Source organism: Haliaeetus leucocephalus, unplaced genomic scaffold (genome assembly GCF_000737465.1).
Source record: "Haliaeetus leucocephalus isolate CR32 unplaced genomic scaffold, Haliaeetus_leucocephalus-4.0 Scaffold240, whole genome shotgun sequence".
In the NCBI taxonomy this organism is placed as follows: domain Eukaryota; kingdom Metazoa; phylum Chordata; class Aves; order Accipitriformes; family Accipitridae; genus Haliaeetus; species Haliaeetus leucocephalus.
In genome coordinates, this window is record NW_010972676.1 from 12,847,563 (window position 1) to 12,867,957 (window position 20,395).

At 45.6% G+C, this 20,395-nt stretch overlaps 1 protein-coding gene across 1 annotated transcript in view; it reads right to left on the reverse strand.

The window, feature by feature from the left end:
* The window catches only part of LOC104832318 (IgGFc-binding protein-like), a 32,500-nt gene extending 12,469 nt beyond the window's left edge, over positions 1-20,031 (reverse strand). Inside the window, exons 1-22 of the mRNA XM_010568446.1 lie at positions 19,948-20,031; positions 19,280-19,844; positions 18,946-19,145; positions 18,155-18,844; positions 17,797-18,083; positions 16,821-17,092; positions 16,129-16,278; positions 15,273-15,529; positions 15,085-15,169; positions 12,878-13,125; positions 12,538-12,715; positions 9,752-9,860; positions 9,157-9,248; positions 8,351-8,527; positions 6,908-6,969; positions 6,026-6,170; positions 5,036-5,277; positions 4,202-4,366; positions 3,626-3,750; positions 2,611-2,879; positions 1,178-1,386; positions 572-713 (exon numbers count right to left, since the gene is read on the reverse strand). Of these exons, the coding sequence (XP_010566748.1) occupies positions 572-713; positions 1,178-1,386; positions 2,611-2,879; positions 3,626-3,750; positions 4,202-4,366; positions 5,036-5,277; positions 6,026-6,170; positions 6,908-6,969; positions 8,351-8,527; positions 9,157-9,248; positions 9,752-9,860; positions 12,538-12,715; positions 12,878-13,125; positions 15,085-15,169; positions 15,273-15,529; positions 16,129-16,278; positions 16,821-17,092; positions 17,797-18,083; positions 18,155-18,844; positions 18,946-19,145; positions 19,280-19,844; positions 19,948-20,031 (4,753 nt within the window). The remainder of the gene's footprint in view (positions 1-571; positions 714-1,177; positions 1,387-2,610; positions 2,880-3,625; positions 3,751-4,201; positions 4,367-5,035; positions 5,278-6,025; positions 6,171-6,907; positions 6,970-8,350; positions 8,528-9,156; positions 9,249-9,751; positions 9,861-12,537; positions 12,716-12,877; positions 13,126-15,084; positions 15,170-15,272; positions 15,530-16,128; positions 16,279-16,820; positions 17,093-17,796; positions 18,084-18,154; positions 18,845-18,945; positions 19,146-19,279; positions 19,845-19,947) is intronic.
* Positions 20,032-20,395: the final 364 nt, after the last annotated feature.

The window sequence follows — 20,395 nt, forward strand, 5'->3', positions numbered from 1 at the left end:
GAAGTGTAGAGTCACTAGGCAACAAGCTACCTCCTAAACAATCCAATTTACCTAGAGAATATGCGATTAACTTTGCTTAGCCAAAAGAACTATCAAACGAAAAACACCCACGTTCTCTGACTGGCTCATTACGTATCTGTTCAGATCTGCTCTGTCCTGTTTTGCCGTTATGTTTTTCTGTTCTCAAATCAACATGCAATGGAAAAAACAGGATCATTGCCAAAGGATTCACAGACATATCTGGGTTTTGGTTTTGGTAGATACAATGCAAATATTTTTTTCTTTTTTTTTTTTTATTTGAACTAGTCAGACTGAACTGTCAAATTTCTAGATGTAAGTAAATTTTCAAACTCTTGTTCCAATTCGCTCTACAAAGTCTCTATCTTGTACTGGAACTTTCTGTTCTGAGAACTTTTTCTGTTCAATAATGTGTCGTCAATAGCACTGTCAGAGCTGCCACCTTTCCCTGTGGAAAAGACTGGAAGTGCCATGGAAGAAAGAATGGACACCCACATCCTTCCTCCTTCTCCAGCCCTCATGGAACACCAAGTGAAGGTGTGCCTGCACATACCTGTTGGATTGCACTTGTGTTTTCCATTTTTGATCACGCAGGTTTCTCTAGAATCACAGCTATGGCTCTTGCATTTGATGACACCGTTCTTGTGACACTGGCATCTTTTGGTGCAGTGTGGAGTTATCCAGGTCTCCCCAGCCTGAACACAAGTTGTATTAATAGTATGTTATCAAGGTGCTCAGCTTTGCAACGCAATAAAAGTTCAATAGCAAAGGGTGTGGGGGCTGGCTAGGTGCAACCTGTCCAGATGGTGATTCCACAACTGCTCAATCCAGGTGTAGTCTCACCAAGAGGTGATGTTCCCAGTCCATTTATCTTATTGTCTTTGACATGAGAATTTGAACACAAAACAGGACTAGGACAGACTGCTTGAATAACTCTGATCAATTGAATAGTTTTGAATATGCCTCAATTTTGGCCTCAGGTACGAAGTACCAAGCTCCTGCATCTCCTAATACATGAGCCTGCAGCTTTTACTAATCAGATGAAAGGTTTTTAAGAGGTAGACCCTGAAGATTTCTTTCTCTCTCATTCAGATGGACAGGAGACCAACTTTCTGCAAGTTTCGCAGCCAGAGATTTGCTCCACAGACTAATTACTTACACTGTAGTAATTGTTGTCATCATCCCTGCAGCCACAATCGCTTAGAGGTACACACTTGCCATTACTGAGCACATAATTATTATCACATTCACAGCCCTCAGTGCACTCTTCTGTCTTCTCACAAAGGGAAGAGGCAAAAATGTCATTGCATGTTGATGGGCAGGTGGAGACACAGTCTGTGTAATGGCTGTGGTGTGGACAGGGCAATGCTGTGTGGGTGGAGAATAGAACCAGCATTATTAAATACATTTAGAAAGTGCACTGCAAACACATGTGCCTAGCTGAAAGCTACAACTTGGCCTATAAAATGGTAGTATAGAATTGCCTTTTAATAGCTGATTTTGATCATCCACCAGTTTTGATTTTTTATATTTTATTTAAAAACCCAACAAAACCAAAACAGAGAACCCTCTCTGGAGCTGCTGATTCAGTTCTATTACAGGTATGCCTGAAATGGTGGCACCTGGCACTAGATCATTCAGATTCAGTAATCCAGTTCAGCTTCAAATGCCTCTTTGGGCACTGCTAGAAATGAGAATCTTTAGGGCAAATTCCTTAGAATGTTCAACCCTCCAGTGATGCAAAATAGGTGTATATCTAGCTTAACCACAGGCATAAACACATGCAAGAACAACAGATATGCATTGTCAGACTGAAGATTCATCTAGCTCTATAACCTATTTCTGCCAATGACTAGAGATGCATAAGGGGACAGCTCAAGAAACAGGGTAGCAGGACAAAGGGTTCGTTTGTCCAGTATTTTCCTCCACTCATGGCAAGGAGGCAACTAGGAATTTCTGATGGACCTATTCAACATTCATCTGGCTTGTTTTTTAACCAGTTAATTGTTTTGTCCTCCACAACATTATGTGATAATTAATTCCAAAATGTAATACTAAATTGTGAAAAAACAACAACAAGAAACCCACTGTGTAATCTTTACTCATTGTTACATAATTTGTTTGTAGCTTTGTTGAATGGGTGGAGTGAGGCACATACACTGGAAATTAATTAATCTGAGAACGTGGCCCCTAATAAGCAACTGGCCAAATTGTCAGTTTTCATTCAAAACACAGTGTCATCGAGCCCTGTGTCCTAACACAGTATCCCACTTTGTTTTAGTCTTCTTTAGTCTGGTTGTATTATTTCTCCATTTTAGGCTTATTGCAACGTATCATGATGCTCATTTGGCTACTAAAGCCATTCTAACTCCACATTACTATCCATAACTTGTCTAGTCCTGAGTTATAACTGGGTTTAGCTCAACCTGAACACAGTTCAGTGCAACAATGGAGTCATTAAATCATAATAATAGAATTGCATTTTGTGAGAATTTGGGTTAAATTTTCTTTTATGTTACTTGTTCACCTAATACTGCTAATTTGTTTTCAAGCCATCCAAGGTTCAGTTTTTTCACTTGCTTGTACACTTACGACAGAATGTGCTATTCCTCCATTTAATGGTGATTCCATGATTCCTGCAGGTGTCCACATAGACTTGAACTATGTCGCAGAGAGTAGACTTCATGCCATCATACTGGCACATATCATAGATGCAGATCTGTATGAAGTCTTCAGGCTTGACAAGATTATGACATGCTTTGAATTTGTCTGATTTTAGGACATTGCACTGGCTTTCAATGACTGGTTTATTCTCGGCAGTGCAAGGAGGAACATCATCTTCTCTTAAGTCTGATAAACAACTGCATGAAAGCACAGACACAGCTGCATTTAAGTTTCAAAGGCATATATAAGATAAGAGACTGACACTGAAAAGTTTGTTTCTACTGAAAGGTATTAAACAAATAATGCTAGAGACTGCGGTCTTCGTTCTGTCTATGAGTGAAAGATTAGGCAGAAGGAGATCTGCCTGGCAATCACCATGCTGTGTATGACCCTCATTACTCTCACTGAACTTGACCCTGACTAGAAGATTGACTTCTCAGCTTGATGTCGGAGCTGTCTTGTCACTGCAAATTTGTGTGGTGATCTGGATTCTTGGCTGACCCTGGCTTCCACCCTTGGGCCTGTCCTGCTTGCCTTGCTCTGGGACTGTGGGATGGGCCCTGGCTGGTGAGGCCACTGTTCTCTCGGCTGTGTTATCACACTTGGCTCCTTGTCCCTTAGGGAGCAGCTGGCCCTCACTCTTCCCCAACACCATTGTCCTGCTCTAGGTGTTTTCAGCATAAAATAAACAAAGGCTATGTCCACACTGTGGACTGCCCCAAAGCCTAATTCCCCAAGTGTATGGAGATCTATAGAATGGCTGTGGCTTCCCTCTGGCCTGTGCAGTAGTTTCCTGTGGTGAGGGATTTTTTTTGAGTTTCAAATTCAAGAAGAGAAAAGTCTCATATACACGACAAATGTTACAAAGTAGCAAACAATCAAAACAATTGAAAGGAGACTTTCCCAAAGGAAGATGGAAGGTATGAAAGGAAGTTACATTTACCCTTCATCACTGTCTTCCTCCACTTTCCAGCTATTTCCAAACTGTGTGACACTGGCGAGTGTACCATTGGGCAAGGACAGATCATCTTCACGATTATCATTGAAGTTACCACACATGCCATGTACCTGCAAATGAACAAGAACCGTATTCTAAGCAGAGTCTGTTCTGCATCAGTTTCCCCAGTAACTTTGTATTCATTGCCTGTGAAATGATGTGACCAAGTCAGTATCAATAACCAATCTTGTACCAGACATTTCAGACATACTCACTAGTGTCTGACTGTACCCATGGAAAAATAGAATAGAAACTGCAGTAAGTCTGTGGTTCCCTAAGGCTTCAAGGTGTTTTATTCTATAAGCTGGATGTATTCCCCTAGCCAGGTCATTTTCTTTAACTACCCCCTTGGAAAAAAACAGAAATTGTTGTGAAGGGAAAAAAAATAGAAAGCAAAAAAATGACATGTTACAATACAGCTACAAAGAAAGGTGCAATAGCAAAACACAGGAATAAAAGAAAAAGAAATGCACAAAGCAGTGGTTTTGAAACAGTGCCAGATGTTTACATGCTAAATCTTACCTTTGAGAAATAAGACTGTGGGAGGGTGATTTCCAGATGGTGATTGCCATCATATTTCACTATTACACCAAAGTCAGTTTCCACTACTATAAATCTGCCAACATTTCCAATGGACACACCTCGCAACCGGTTCTCCACTGGAGTGTAGACTCTCTCATTGTTCAACTGGAGAGACATGTCATTTGTCAGTATGGACATTCTTCCGTGAAAGATTTTCTACTCACAGTCTATATTCCTAGCAGTGCTGAAGATTTCTCTATGACAGTTTTAGCTCCTTTATACTTCCACCATTGCATATTCCAACTATGGGTTGCAGGAATCAGCCTTATAGCTGAGGAGAGCTGGGCAGGACTCATAGCCCTTGCCTTTAACAAAAGAGAGCTGGAAAGATCCCTGGTAGTGAGCAAACTCTTACCTACCCATTGGGTGGCTTCCCTGCCCCTGGTACTGCCATGGATGCCCATGCTATTCTAGACCAATACAGTATGACTTGCTTTTCCTCTGCTCTTGTTAGCTAGCTATAGGTAGTTGGGTTGACAACAGCTATTGAAGTGGGGAGTCCCATTCTTTACTTCAGGCAACAATTCTCCAATCTGGAGGCTCTGGGCTCCACCTCCAAGATATGGCCAATAGAACAGTAAACCCAAAACAGAAGCCTTGGGAACTAGTGAGAAATTATATTTCCCCATGACATCCAGTTAATGGAGATGCCCACAAGTATTAAGCATATGTGTACATATTCCTTAGGAAACATGAAGATCCTTTTTCCTACAGCTACTGTAGTGAGCTAATTTTAAGATACGTCTTGCCAGAATAAAGAGCACCACCACCTACCAGGATTCCTTGGCTTTTCTGAAGGGTGATTCGTACACCATACACATCTATGTAGACTTCTTTCAGGTATGTGGCCCCTCTTAGTCCTCTGTCTTCATTCTTGCCAAGGATGGTTATAGGAATGACACTGTTGTTGTTGACAACCTCAACCAAGGTGTAGGTGCAGGTACCCACAAAAGTGTACATCATTCCATCAAATGTGAAATAATGGGGATCTCCTGCCACTTGACATGTTGCTTGGCCTGAAGGTGAAAAAATTATCTAAGAACTTTGGCTTGGATTTCACCATGGACTCAGGGGACCAAAGGTGTTTGCATTAGTGCAGCAACCTAATCCTGATCATTATTATGTGGGCAAACATTAGAGGTATCTCAGGTTCATGCCAATGACATTTATTTGGAAATCAGAAATTTCCAGAAAGTGTCTCCTAAATTTAATTTGCAAATTACTTACAAACTGGCAACTTGGCAGCAAATGAACCTCTTTATACATTTCTATATGCTGTTGTAGCTGTGATTTATGGTAGTTGAGAGTAATACAGAGCTTTTCTACTTATCTATAAAAAAATACATAATTATATGTATAAATATAGGTGTAAATATGAAAGTAAATACATTTGCATCTATATACATAGATACTTAATGCACTTGCCATCACCCAGACTCTCAGACATGCAGTTTTAATTATTGCCAAATTCAGAGCTTGCAGCACTGATGATGTGGGACTTGACTTTCTATTATCAAGACAAAAAGAACCCAAGTGACCTTGCAAACTTTTGGGCAGCATCAGTTTTTGCTGATATCCACTACAACAGAAGGGGTCTGTGCTTGCAAGACAGATCGTCCTGTCTTTTCATCTGTTAGCACTGGCAGCAGTCAGTTTGGACTTCTTTGCCATCACATATGAAAAGATATTTATAATAAAGCTAGAAGGAGAAGGAGGATCTAATTATGGAATTGACATTAAGAACCATTTTCAGGCAGGACTTACCATTGGAATGACAGCCCAGCACACCATCCTGAATACTGCATTCCTCTCGGACTCCACACTTCCAGGATGTGCATACAATGGTGTTATTAGCCTTGCAGGTGCAGCGTTCAGTGCAGGGATAACTGGTGAACCAGCTTTCATCCAGCTGAGCAGAAAAAAGAGTGTAGAAGTATATACTATAAGATAAATTGGAAGGTAATACCATAAGGGACAATCATATTATTAGTATTTGAATGTGCATGATGTATGATCATTTGGGCAATTGTAGCCACACAGCTCACAGATCAAGAAGGCTGGCAAAGTGAGTCTATTTTGTTATTATTAATGCTGTAAATAATAACTGTGTTAATGATATTAACATTTTTTTCTCTCATGGTGATAAAGAATGAGTTCCCATGTTTGTTCTTTTTTTTTTCTTTAAACATCAGAGGTAACTTGCCTGGTGATACTGTTTTTTTTCATCAACACAACCACAGCTGCTTTCTGGCACACATTTGTCTCCACTCAAAATGTAACCTTCCTTACAGAAGCAACCTTCCACTGGTAAGGAACTGCAAGAATCAACTGCTGAGATGTTCAAACAGGTAGAGGGACACCTAGTACCACAGCTCTTGTAGATGCTGCCTCCAGGACAGGACATTGCTAGAGAGAAAAAGTAAGATCACTCAAAAGGGCAAAATCATCATAGAAGTTTTCCCGATGCTTTCACTGATTGCTCCTGAAAATATATAAAATTGCTCTTAGAATGTCTGACACTGGACAGTGCTGTGTACAAAGGATTTTCTTGCCATGTGAGATGGGTGGCTTTTCATAGAGGTGGGTAAGACAGGTGGGCCACCCTGCACTTCACCTCACAAAGGAAGTCAAACATTGTAGGCTCACTTTGAGGGTAGGTCTGATGTGATCATACAGGACTAATTGTGCTTGGTTCAGTAAACCTTTTTCTGCAGGTTTAAAGACATGAAGTCACTCCATTAAAGGAATAGAAGAATCTTTTCACGTACCAGCTGATATGGCCCTATTACTGTAGTTACTATTTGAACACCTGCCATATATTTAAAAATAGAACTAAAAATCAGACTCTGTCTTTCACTGAGACCCCGTGAGGAAAAGATATTATATTGTCACACCCCTCCTGCTCATGGTAGAATTGGGCTTCTATCACTCAAAGCATGCTCCCCAGGGAAGACATTACATTTTACAGAAATCCTGAAGCATTTGTCCCTTTCTGTCATCTAAAAAAACCCCCCTAAAAACTGTTTCTGACTACATTCTGTGATAAATCACTACATATGACTTTCATTTATTTCTGTCCCTACAGCAGGATCTCTTAGTCCTGTCAGGCATTTACAACCAACATCTCCAGTCACCTAGCCAGAGTACCTGCCCTTTGTCAGGTTCTTAATTGAGTTTTTGTTTGAATTACTGATGGAAGGAGCACTTGAGAGTCAATCCTCTTAATGTGACTGAGTCTTCTCTATCACTATAATCAAGCCATAGATATTTAGGTCCTGGGCTATGGCCTCAGACTATGGAGTCTGGATGTCCATAGTGCTAATCTGATTTGGAGGGTTAGAAGCTCATTTCTTGCTCTGTCTTCTGTTTTATTTCAGTGTGCTTGACCTTTAGAGGACTTCTTTTTTTTTTCTCCAGGTGTGTACTTTGTGGATATAAAAGTCCTTTAGAAGATGTCTGGCAAGCAGAAAACTGCCCAGTGCTGCATAAAATCGGCACCAGTGGAACCCCTGGAAAGATTTATTCTAAGAAATACGAATTCATTATATGAAATTTCCCATAAGGTCATTCTGAAAAGAATTAATTGGGAGATAAGTGAGAATACTTGATTTCTTTGCTTTATAGAGAAATACTTGTAAACTTCCTAAAAACAGCTGTTTCTCAAGGTCTCTTATTAAACTAGTTTTTTAACCAAAAGCCATCGATAAGCATTTGTGTGTGGAAGACTACCAGCTCTACTTACACTGAGGATGGTAGTTTTTCAGTGGAGCAAAGCAGCAGTAATTTCCCCAGTGCAGAAGCTCACATAAGACACAGTTAAATGTAATCAAACTTTTCCAAGAAACTAATAGTAAATTACTAAAACTTTGAGGATTAGACCTGCATGTGTCCAAATGTCCTTGAAAATTAGTATTTTATACAAATACTGGAATGGTACTGAAACTGAAGCAGGCTCAAGACATGACAAAAGAGAAACTATACTCAAAACATTACATAAAATGAAATAACATGCATGAAAAAGGTAAAGGAAAATGTGCATACTTTTGAAGTTTAAATCCAGAATAGATATTTATAAGTTACAACACTCACGGCAAAGAGTAGCATTCCTCCACTCTATGCATATCCCAGCATTGATACATGACTCAGCATAGGCCTGCAGTCCATAGCATAAGGATATTGCCTGTCCACCAGTGAAACACATGTCATAAACGCAGTTTTCAAAGAAATTCTCTGGAGGCACTTTGGTATGACAATCCTTGAAAATTCCTGTGTAAATCAAGAAAGTTATATAGAATGATAGAAAAAAATTGGGAATGATAAGATCACCACCACCATCTATTTTCTGTCATGGCAAATGTATTGTAAGTGCTCCAGGCTAACTTTGTTTAGTAAGTAAACCAACACTTGAAACGGAGCATGCACAATGAGACTTGCCCCTCTGCATCAGGCTTTCTTCTTTTTGCATGATTGATATAACATAGCTTACATAAATTAGGAGTTGCTGGCTAGGCAAGCCACTAATTCCAGACAACTGCAGGGGCTGTCCAATGCAGGGAACACATACAGGATTTCAGATAAAGTATCTGTAATACATGCAATGACAGTGTGCTCTGAACTATCTCTTTTAGGAAGCAGAGTGCAAGTCACTATAAAGCAAAGAGCAGCTATGGCTCCCTGAGCACATTCTCAGATAATCTTCATGGACACATTGGCACTGTCTGAGTGGTTGACATATCTTAACCAAGCACCTATGAGTTTTATGTTGGCCATTCACACTGGAGGTTTTATGCATATTTATTCCAATGTGAGCTCAGAACAACGAACTATGGAGAGGAGACAACACAAGCTATAAAGTGCTCCATCACATGTCTCACAGAGAACTACCAACATACTACCTGTTGGGTCTGTGATCATGCCACATGCTGTGTTCTTCTTTGCTTCACTCTCGAGCATGGGATCACATTGCTCTTCTGTCCCACTGGAGCATCTGGGGAAAGCAAGCAAAATCAAATGTGTGTTTCACATCTCTTACTATCAGATTTTCAGTGGAAGATTGACACATGACAACCCTGCACAACAGGGTGTATTTTATTACAGTCACAAGACTTTATCCAGCTTCTTTGAAAAGCTGATATCAGCCCTATCACTGAATGGACTCCCTTTCTGATGCCTTGTGGGCTATTCAAAGGCCTATTCTTAGCTGAAAAAAGAGCTGTGGGATCCAATCAGTTACGGTTTCCAATCAGAGAAACAGACTGAAGTCCCATCCCCCCTCACACTCAGCAGACTGTTCCTGCTTTGGAAAACAAGACTTAAAGGACATAAGCTCTCTTCTCATTCCCTGTTTAATGTAAAGGGACAGCTCCTTACTTCTAATGGACAGTTGGAAGATGTAAAATGGTACTGGATGACAAAACCAGTGAGTGGATGGATGTTTGATTTTATAGAGTTTGATTAGCAAATGCCATGTGATTAAATTAATATACATACATGGTGTTATTCTCAGGTACAAGCCAGCTTTGTCCAAGATCACTGGAGCCACTTGCAGTGTCACCATTGGGCTTTATGTTGTCATCATTTGGATCATCATTATAATTACCTGGGAGGGTAAAAAGAGATTTATGGGACACATGAAGCTCATACCTGTAGAAGAAACCTCAGTTTCAGACTGTGAAATAAACTACAATGAACTAGATAGAGTATATGTGAAACATCAATGTATACTGGGCAAAATAAGAAGAGCTCAGTTGTGTTTTAGACTTTGACCACTGACAAGAACAGCTGTTCTGGGACTTGTGGACTTGAAGCAAGAAGTCTGTAAGTTCTTATGTGACTAGATCACATTATATACAAGAAAGAACTGTTCAGCTAAAAAACCCCAACTCCTTTCCTTGGATCCTACCTGTAGAATATTGGACTAAATATCAAACGGTGTTATTTGCACCATTACATTCTTACGTAGATTTCCTGAAGTGAAAGTGTGAAAAACCCATGGAGAGATAATTGAGCTTGGAAATTTCATAGAATCATAGAATTGTTTAGGTTGGAAAAGACCTTTAAGATCATCAAGTCCAACTGTCAACCCAACACTACCATGCCCACTAAACCATGTCCTGAAGTGCCACATCTACGCATTTTTTGAACACCTCCAGGGATGGTGACTCCACCACTTCCCTGGGCAGCCTGTTCCAATGCCTGACAACCCTTTCAGTAAAGAAATTTTTTCTAATATCCAATGTAAACCTCCCCTGCCGCAGCTTAAGGCCATTTCATTTCGTCCTATCTCCAGCCACCTGACAGAAGAGACCAGCCCCCACCTCACACCAACACCCCTTCAGGTAGTTGTAGGGAGCAATAAGGTCTCCCCTCAGCCTCCTCTTCTCTAAACTAGACAGCCCCAGCTCCCTCAGCCGCTCCTCATAAGACTTGTGCTCCAGGCCCCTCACCAACTTGGTTGCCCTTCTCTGGACACGCTCCAGCACCTCCATGTCTTTCCTGTAGTGAGGGGCCCAAAATCAAACACAATATTCAAGGTGCGGCCTCACCAGTGCCGAGTACAGGGGGATGATCACTTCCCTGCTCCTGCTGGCCACACTATTGCTGATACAGGCCAGGATGCCGTTGGCCTTCTTGGCCACCTGGGCACACTGCTGGCTCATATACAGTCAGCTGTCAACCAGCACCCCCAGCTCTTTTTCTGCTGGGCAGCTTTCCAGCCACTCTTCCCCAAGCCTGTAGCGTTGCATGGGGTTGTTGTGATCCACGTGCAGGACCGGTCACTTGGCCTTGTTGAACCTCATACAATTGGCCTCGGCCCATCGATCCAGCCTGTCCGGCTCCCTCTGTAGAGCCTCCCTACCCTTGAGCAGATCAACCCTCCCTCCCAACTTGGTGTCATCCACAAACTTACTGAGGGTGCACTCTATCCCCTCGTCCAGATCATTGATAAAGATATTAAAGAGAACTGGCCCCAAAACTGAGCCCTGGGGAACACCACTTGTGACTGGCCACCAACTGGATTTAACTCCATTCACCACAACCCTCTGGGCTCGTCCATCCAGCCAGGTTTTTACCCGGCAAAGAGTACACCTGTCTAAGCCATGAGCTGCCAGCTTCTCAAGGAGTATGCTGTGAGACCATTTCACAAATTTCAGATGATCCAAATCAAAGAATAATCAGAAACTCACAAGACGAGCTACTCTCATAATTTCTACAGTCCTGTTTCCATCCTGAAGTACATTTCATATAATCACCTGGATTTCAGAATGTTGTTCCAACTAAACCTGCATTAGCAGCACTGCTGATGAAAAATTACTGGTCACTACTAATTCCAGCGAGCACCTACTCTCATTAGCTACATAAACTACCTGTGACTCTTACTTATTTTGCTATCCTATTGCAACAGAATTTCTTACAGAACACAGTAGAATGTGCCCTTTGTGTCTGATCTTTCTCACAGGATTCTAAAAGGCCTCTATGTTTTGTATTGTATATAGCACTTAATATTTTGTGGTATTTGAATTTTGGAAATAAAGTATGAGTTTTGTTATTCATCAAGTCTGTCAGCTCAGGATTATTGATATTGGATCCTTGTCATTGCTGTGTTTTAATGTAGACACTGCCTACCTTAGCTGGAATAAAAAGTAGCTAAAAATAAGCCTTAGTAGTCTAATTTTTCTTTTCTTTCTTTTTCTTCTATTTCTTCTTTATTTTTTTTTCTTTGATCATATAAACATGATCATTCATGTTGTATAAATACCCCCTAAAACAGCACAGGAGAACAACAGCAGGAAAGGTTGAAGAAGTTGACAGTAAGCTATTCTGAAGATTGCTCTCTGCTGTGGAAACCATATCAAGTTTTTATGATTCACAAAATGAAATGGTATAGCATTCCTCACACCCAACAAAAGACAAATACATCAGAATGTAAATAGCAGAAAAATATATTTGTAGAATTCTTGAGTAGATGCATGCAAATCATTACTCTTCCTATATTTAAACTGTAGAACTGAAGTGAGGTTATTTGTTTGGCTAAAAATGTTATTTTCAGTTACACCTCACAACATTCCAAATGGATAGCATGTTACCAGGAATTTTGTAAGTAACAGTTGTTAGAAACTGAAAAATTCTAGCAAGTTTTCTTCACTGCTGTAAATTCTAGTCCATTTGACAAGGACTAATTGTGTGTAGAATAAGTATAACATGCTAAAAAAGAGATTTTAAGTGATCACCAGCCTCCACAACTCACTAAAAAGTGACTAGAGCCTATGACTTACCACAGAGGCCACAGAGCAGACCACGGTAATTAGAGGGCACAGAGACTTCTGCATAGTGATTTCCATCATATCTCACCCACAGTCCAAAGTCAGTTTCCAAGAGAACATAACCACCACTGCTTTGAATACTGATCTTCTTTTCAATAAATACAGGCAGGTTCATTCTGCTGCCATTCACCTGTACAGCAAGTTGTAGAATTTGTTGGACATCTCATTAAAAGAGGTACATTTAAGTAATAAAAAGAGAAACTTTGCTATAAACTCTACAGAGAAAATATTTCATTATCTGCATGTTAGTTTAAAAATGTTATATATGTCTTTTAAACAAGTATTTTCTTACATTCACTTTCTTGTTTTTCAGCAAAGAAATCTGGTTGCCATAGACTTCCACTTGCACTGACTTCACATAAGAGACTTTGGTGTTGGCTCCTCTGTGCTCATTTGTTGTGGACACATCAAAGTATGGAAGCCTTTCAGAGATGTTGCACACTTTGGACAGGGTGTAAGTGCAATTTCCCATGAAATGATGAACTCTGTGGTCAAAAGTGTTATAATGTGGATCCCCAGAGGCACTGCAGGAAGCACGGCCTGGGAAGAAAGAAAGACCAGACTAGTTCCCTCTGAATCTTTACCAGACTTCTGCAGTTCCTTTGTTCCCACTTTGTTTGTTTGTTTTAGTTTGTAATTGCTGCTCAGATATAACAATGATGGCATCAGTCAAGAACATCCCAAAGCCCAGCCCAACCTCCTGTCTTTGGACCCATAAAGAACCTGTACTCTTGTGTATCAGAAATCTATGCTAGAGGTTGAGGAAGAAATATAAGCAAAACGTTTTTATATTAAAAAAAAAGCTTTGTTATTAAGACATTATATAAAGTGGAACAGTGAGTTTTTAGTGTTCATGTCCGAAAGGCTATATCTGACTAAATAGTAAAAATTTACTCAAAAACTTTACAGGGTTGGTTAGCCAAAATAGACTACTGTACTATCAGCTGTCTGGAGTTCTGTACTCACATCAGTTATGGAACTCCTGTTGAACACTGCGTACACAAGATGTCCTTTACACACTTTTAAAAAATATTGAAGTCAACTAGCCAGTGATAATATGTACAAATGGAGGTACACAGTGTGTGAGCATTTGTGTGTGAGCTGGGTAAGGTTTTGAGTGCTAATAAGAAATTCCTATTTTCAATAAAAAAATCTTTCCATCAAATCTTATCAGCATTGAGCTTGTACTGCTTTATGGTGTTTAACAACAACAACAACAAAAAATAATGAAAAGAGGTCCTTACTTCTTCTCTGATTTTCAATGGCCTGTTACAAAAACAGCTACACTTATGGTTGTGTCTAAATGCCAACCTTAACAGCTTACACATGAACTATTAAAACTCCAGGAACTACATACAACACAGTTATAAAAAAACTGCAGAAGACATCCAAACTGACTAGGTGAGCTAGCACTCTCTTGTACTTAACAAGCTGACACATGCAGAAGACTTATTGCTTAAAATGGGAGGAAAGAAGCAGTAAAATTTATCTAAACTGATATTTTAGTGTATTTCCTAAGTATTAAAATAACAATAACCACAATGACCCAGTCTTTTCCAGGACCATATAATTGGATTATGTCCAAAATCAAAACAAAATCTGGAAGCTAAATTAAATTTCAAAATATTACAAACAGTAACATCTATATAACAGGTGAAAACTTGCCATAGAGAAGGGAAATTTAAATAGATATGGACATGGCAATAAAGGGTATGTGAGATAACTATCAGGAAGATAGTTTAATGTTGCCAAAACCAGCGATATTGTGCCAAGAGACACCCAGGGCAGGACAAACATAGTCACTATGCAGAAAGAGTCCCAACACTGAAGGGCTGACCCACCAGTGTAATTGGGCAGGCAAGAAAAAGCTCTGACCATGCAGTATCAAAACACTGTCACATGGCTGTGGGACCCGGATTAAGAAAACTGAGCAGTTATGAAAGGCTGTAAGAGATGTGGATGGAAAAGGACAGTACCTGAGCTCGGTGTGGGTCTCGGTTGTGATGGTGTGTGCGGAGGCTGCGTTGTAGTGCCCGGCGAGGGGATTGTGGGTTTTGGTGTCGATGGACCTAGCACAAGAGAGAGCTAGAGGAGATCTGCACCAACGTGGGAGATTTGTTCCACGCAGCTGGCCCACCTTTCCCAAACACCCAACGCTGTGACCAGGGAGGCCCAGGCAGGGATTGCAGAGTGTCAACTCAGAAACAGCCCTGCCATTCAAGGGCTCTGGCACCAGCATAGCTGCATGACAAAAGAAGATTAGGCACTTCTGTACCTATGCTCAGTGTCTTGGCTGTGGGCCTTGTAATACATGGACTAAACAGTGACTGCAGGCAGCGCCAGTGCTCCAGTCTCCAGGGGGAAAGCCTGCTTAACACAGGCTGCATTGCTGGCCTACAGGGCACTGCAAAGACAACCTGTGCTCTTGGCTCTAGCACAGCCTGTCAACTCAGTCAGTGACATCTCTCAAGCTGCCCTTCCCCAAGCCGACCCTTGTACCTGTGCAGGATCCCTTTTCAATGGACAGATCATCCAATGCTACGTCGCTCCGGAAGTCTTCACCCCATTCTCCCTCCAGGACAATCTAAGGGAATGGATAGTTCCCAGCATTAGCTCCGGCCACATGTGTGAAGTGCCATTGCACAGCACGGTTCCTCTCAGGTGGCACTGAGAGCCTGTGCCCTTACCTGCATGTTTCCTGTGCTGTGCACCGTGATCTCTCCCAAGTTCCATCTGTCCCCTTTGCTTCCAGCATCTCTCCATTCCAGTGTTGATGTTTCATTTTGAACTATGTACACGCGCAGGGCCATTGTTTCAGCTGCTCCGTACATGTGATACCAGAAGCGGAAGCAGTGCGGTCCTTCTGAACTGCACACTGGGCTGACCAGATGAGCCACAAAGCCGGGGAGGGCATTGCTCCCTTGCAGATAGATGTAGTAGCCGTCTGAAACAAAGTGTGAGCCACGCTGTCGCACGCATATCAAATCTCGACAAAGCAGCCAGGGACAACCCAAGCACAGTCCTGGGAGCACCCCCTGCTGCAGTTCAAGGCAGGCAAAAGGAGGGGAGAGCAAACACAGGTCCTTTGCTAGCCACAACTCTCCCCAGCCCTGAGTCCGCCTATGAACCGTCCTCTCTGGGCCACGGCAGCTGTATGGCTTGGAGTGGGCAACGGCACCGCCTCCAAAGCATCGCCACAATCCTCGCGTGGCTCTGCAGCTTTGGGGCCCGCTCATCATTAGCTTCTGGAGAAGCCAGCGTCTCCTAAAAGAGAGACCCGCTCCTGTTCCCCCGAGGCAGCTGGGTCATCAAGCTTTGCATTACTTTCCCCCTCGCATGGCAGGTCGCTGCCTGCCCTGCGAGTACCACAGACTGATTCCACGGGCTGGAAATCTTCCTAAAGGAGGGCTCTGGCCAGAAGCAGCTCTGGCTCAAGGCCAGGAAACTTGTGGCCTGTATTTGCTGTGAGAAGAGGCTTGTCGCCATCTTCCCAGGGACACCCCTGTGCCTGAAGGACCGCTGTGTACTGATTGCTGTTCCTACCTCCTGTCGTGTGGTCAAAGGAGGGGCCGGTATCTGGCGTGGGCGTTGGACCCTTGTTCCTTTTCCAGTCAATGCTGCTGGAATCTGCCTGGACCCACTCACAGAAGTCACTGTCGAATGTGCAGGTGAAATTGCAGTCTGTTGGGGGAGCTGGAGGTGGTGCAGAAAGGAAAGCAGAGTTTCTACAGTGAGGGTGGGGCCACCTTTTCTTGTGTCCCACAGGGCACACCTACATCCCTGGCACGCTGGCGGCCAGGTGAGGATGGCCAACCAAGTGGAAGTGCACGAGCTGAGTGCCTAGCACAGCCAGTAAAAAACATGGGTGGGAGACAACGGTACCTGTGCTTGTCCCAGGTGCTGGTGACGTTGTTGTGTGTGGAGGTGGCGTTGAGGTGTCTGGCAAGGGGGCCGAGGTTGTAGGAGCTGCTGCATGTACAGTGAAACAGAGGTGGAGAGGATGTTTTTCATGATGGGGATTTGTTCCCAAATGGGGATGTTGCACCCTTCCCAAACACCCCCACGCCATGGCAAAAGGAGCGCAGGACAGGAATTCCACGGTATCCCTGTCTCAAAGAATCTCTTCACCCAAGGGCTGGTCCACCAGAGCGGTTAGGTGACACATGGAGAAGCCTCCACCACAGCTGCCCCATTCCTTGAATCTGGGCCACAAAGGAGGTCAACAGAACACTTACCACAGACAGTGCCAGCACTCCAGTCTCCCAGAGCAACTCCTGCCTCAGCACACGCTGCGGCATAAGCCCCCAGGTCATTGCAGAGCTGCTCCGTGCTGCCACCCGTGGCACACTGGTCATAGACACAGCTCTCAAAGTACGTCCTGGGCGGCAGAACTGCATGGCATGGCTGGAACGGGCCGCCGAGTTGCGTGAGGATTGCACACTGCTTGTTAGCTGCCACCTCCTCGGAGGGGGAGCAGGACGCAGGAGGGCTGATGGCTGGGTCACACCTACAAAGCAGACAGCCAGCCCTGAGCTCACGGCAGCCTGTGGACCCCAGCCACACCATTTCCTGACCTCCTCCCCAGCCACAACCTCAGCTTCTGCAGTCCGGATCCCTCCCTAAGACAAGGCACTCAACGGCTGTCACTTGCAAGGGTGGGCAGCACGGCCCACAGTCACCATTCCCCTCCGTGGCATCGGGTGGACAGAAGCAAACGGAGGAGGCGGTTGCGACCCCAACAGCTTGGGAAAAGCATCGTGCCAAGGCCCTGTCTCACTCTCTCTGGGGTCAGGAGCAGTGAGATGCAGCATATGGAGTGGGATGGCAGGGCCCTGCACATGGGTCACCAAGGACCCCAGAGCAGAGCGCCTACGGGGAGAGAGCACCGTGCACCCCGACCACATGGAGGGACCACACGGACGCTGCCACAAGCAAGCCAGCCTTGAGGGGAAAGGGGCACGGCCACACATCTGGCACCCAGTTGCAGACTCGACACCCCACTGGTGGGGGGAGCAGAGAGGAGAGACGCGAGGACGATACATCTGCTGCTGCGGAGCCTCTATGTGCTCTCACACACTTTCCCACAACTGCCTGCCTCCTCTCCCTTGCCCCACGCCTGCCATTACCAACCCTCCCTCCTTGTGCCCCTCACAGCTCCCCTCTCCCACGCTCCCTTTTGTCCGTCATCTACGCGACGGAACAAGGACTCACGGCCACTCGTCGTCCGGCACCATCCAGCTGGCTCCAAAGTCATTGAAGTCGGGCACGACAACGCCATCGGGGCGCATGAAGTCGTCCTGCTGGCTCCCAGTGTACGTCCCACACAGCCCACACAGCTTGCCCTTGTGCTTCTCAGACACCCTCACCAGGAGCTCCTGGTCCCCGTTGAACTGCAGCTGCAGGCCCAGCTTGGTAGCAACCCGCACGTGGGAGCCACTCAGGGAAATGGTCACACCAGGGGCAGGAGAAGCAGGCAGGGAGGCCAGAGCACCATTGATCTGAATAAGGGGGAGAGAGGGAGACAGAAGCATGAAGAGGTGCCCTCCACTGAGAAGTCACTGTTCTTCACTGCGATGGTGCCAGGGCCCAGTGAGTCAGAAGCACTGATGGCATGAGAAACCCCGCCCAGGCCTGCGAGCATGAGAACAGCAGCGACTCTACACACGGCACACCGAAAGCTCAGGAAAACAAGCTGAAGATCTGTTGCTGCGCAAGCAGCCATATCTGCCCCGCTCAGAGCCTCACCGCGCTCTGCTGTGAGCACGCCAGCAGGCTCCGGGAATATCAGGCTCTTCTTGGGGACAGAGCGATACTTAATGGTGACACAACAGATACTCAGGGCATCTGTCGTTGCCAGGTGTAAAAATGAGGGTCTTACGTAGACCGCCTTGTTCTTGCGCAGTGCAATGTGGAGGCCTTCCATGGAGAGCGCCACGGAGTTCAGAGCTGTCCAGCTCTGGCTGCCGCGATGTTTGTTGCGGGTGGTGACACTGAACCCAACGGAGGAGTTGTCGCAGCCCGTCACCACGGTGTAGTTGCAGGAGCCCTGGAAGTGGTGAAGCTTCCCATCGAAGGTGCGGTAATGCGGGTCGCCATAGATGTGGCAGAGAGCAGTGCTGGCTGGGTAACAGCCCCTCTGGCCATCCTGGATCTTGCAGACCTCATCTTCACCACAGGACAATGCAGAGCAAACCATCTGGCCGTTGGCTTCACACCTGCACCGGCGAGTGCAGTTCTCGCTCACAGAGTACTCGCCCTCCTGCAAGCAGAGAAACACCGAACGTCAGCATATCAGGCAGGAAAGCAGAGGCAAGGGGGTGCCCTGGGAGGGGTGCAGGCCAGGGCAGGGTTCTCACTCACGCTGTAGTAGTTGCCCTCAAAGAGGCAGCCACAGTGGGCCTCGGGCACGCAGGTGTCTCCGCTGAGAAGGAAGCCAGAGGTACAGGCACAGCCCTCCACGCAGGGCTTGGAGCAGTTCTGCGGGGCTTGTCGGTCAACACAGGTGGCAGGACAGCCGGTCATGCAAGGGTCATAGTAGCTGTTGGCAGGGCACAGCAGGGCTGCAACGGGAAGGGGACAATTAGGACCAGCAAGCCTTCAAGGAAGGGGAAGACCAAAGACTTGCTTTGGCCAGAGGTTCTGGGCACAGGGAGTGGCACATTCCCCCTCCGGCAACTGCAAGGCAGGTACTCACGGCAGAAGGTGGCGTTCCTCCAGGGAGGAAGAGTCACGCCGGCTGCCTGGCATGCGTCAGCGTAGGCCTCCAGAGCAGCACACAGGAACTCCTGGCCACCATTCAGGGCACAAAGGTCATAGAAGCAGGTGTCAAAGTAGCTCTGGGGGTTGACCACAGCGTGGCACCTCTCAAAAGAGCCAGGCCTGGCAGTCAGCATGCCGCAGAACTGGTCCGATCGGTAGAGCTTCTCCTCTTCCTCACTGCAGGGTCTGGGGGCGACGGGGACACCGCAAGAGGAGTCATTGTCTGGGACCCGCCAGCTCTCCCCCAGCGCATTGGAGTCTGCCGCTTGCTGCCCGTTGGGCATCATGTAATCGTCCTCTCTCCGGTTGTTGAAGTTCCCGCACATGCCACAGGTCAGGTTGAAGTAGGCGGTGGGCACCTTCACCTCCACCGAGTGGTCAGCGTCGTAGGACACTCTGAGGCTGAAGTCTGTCTCCAGGACGACGTAGCGGCCGCTCCTGCTCACCGTGATGGCACCTCCTGCTGCGCTCACCGGCAAGGTCTGGCGCAGGTTGTTCACCTAGGGCGGACGCACCACAGTGGGCCCTGGACTTGGCTTCTGCCCCAGGGAGAACAGCTGCCAGGCCAGGCACGGCAAACCGGTGCCCGTGATGCCCTCGCACCCAGACGCCCCTGTGGCCTGCAGAGCCACGTCTGGGTTCTGCGCTCTGCAGGGTCCTTGCTACAACACGGGCCACATTCCCCATTTGCCTCTTCCTCCTCCACCCCCCGCCCCGGAAAGGAAAAACAAAGCAACCCAGCGGCTTCAGGGGAGCCCACCCGGGCCTGGGGCAATGGACATGCCTGGTACCCGCCAGGCCCTGACAAGAACAGCCAGCCCTGCTTTGCGGCCGCGCCACGCTCGTGCCAGCCCCACTGCCTACCAGCACTTGGCTCTTCTCCCTCTTGACAATGGCAATGCGCACGCCGTACACCTCAACCAGGACTTCGCGCACATAGGACACTCTGGTGTTCCCACGATGCTCGTTCTTGGCCTCAACGTTGAAGTAGGGCAGGGAGGTGGTGTTGGAGCACACTTTGGCCAGGGTGTAGGCGCAGTTGCCCATGAAG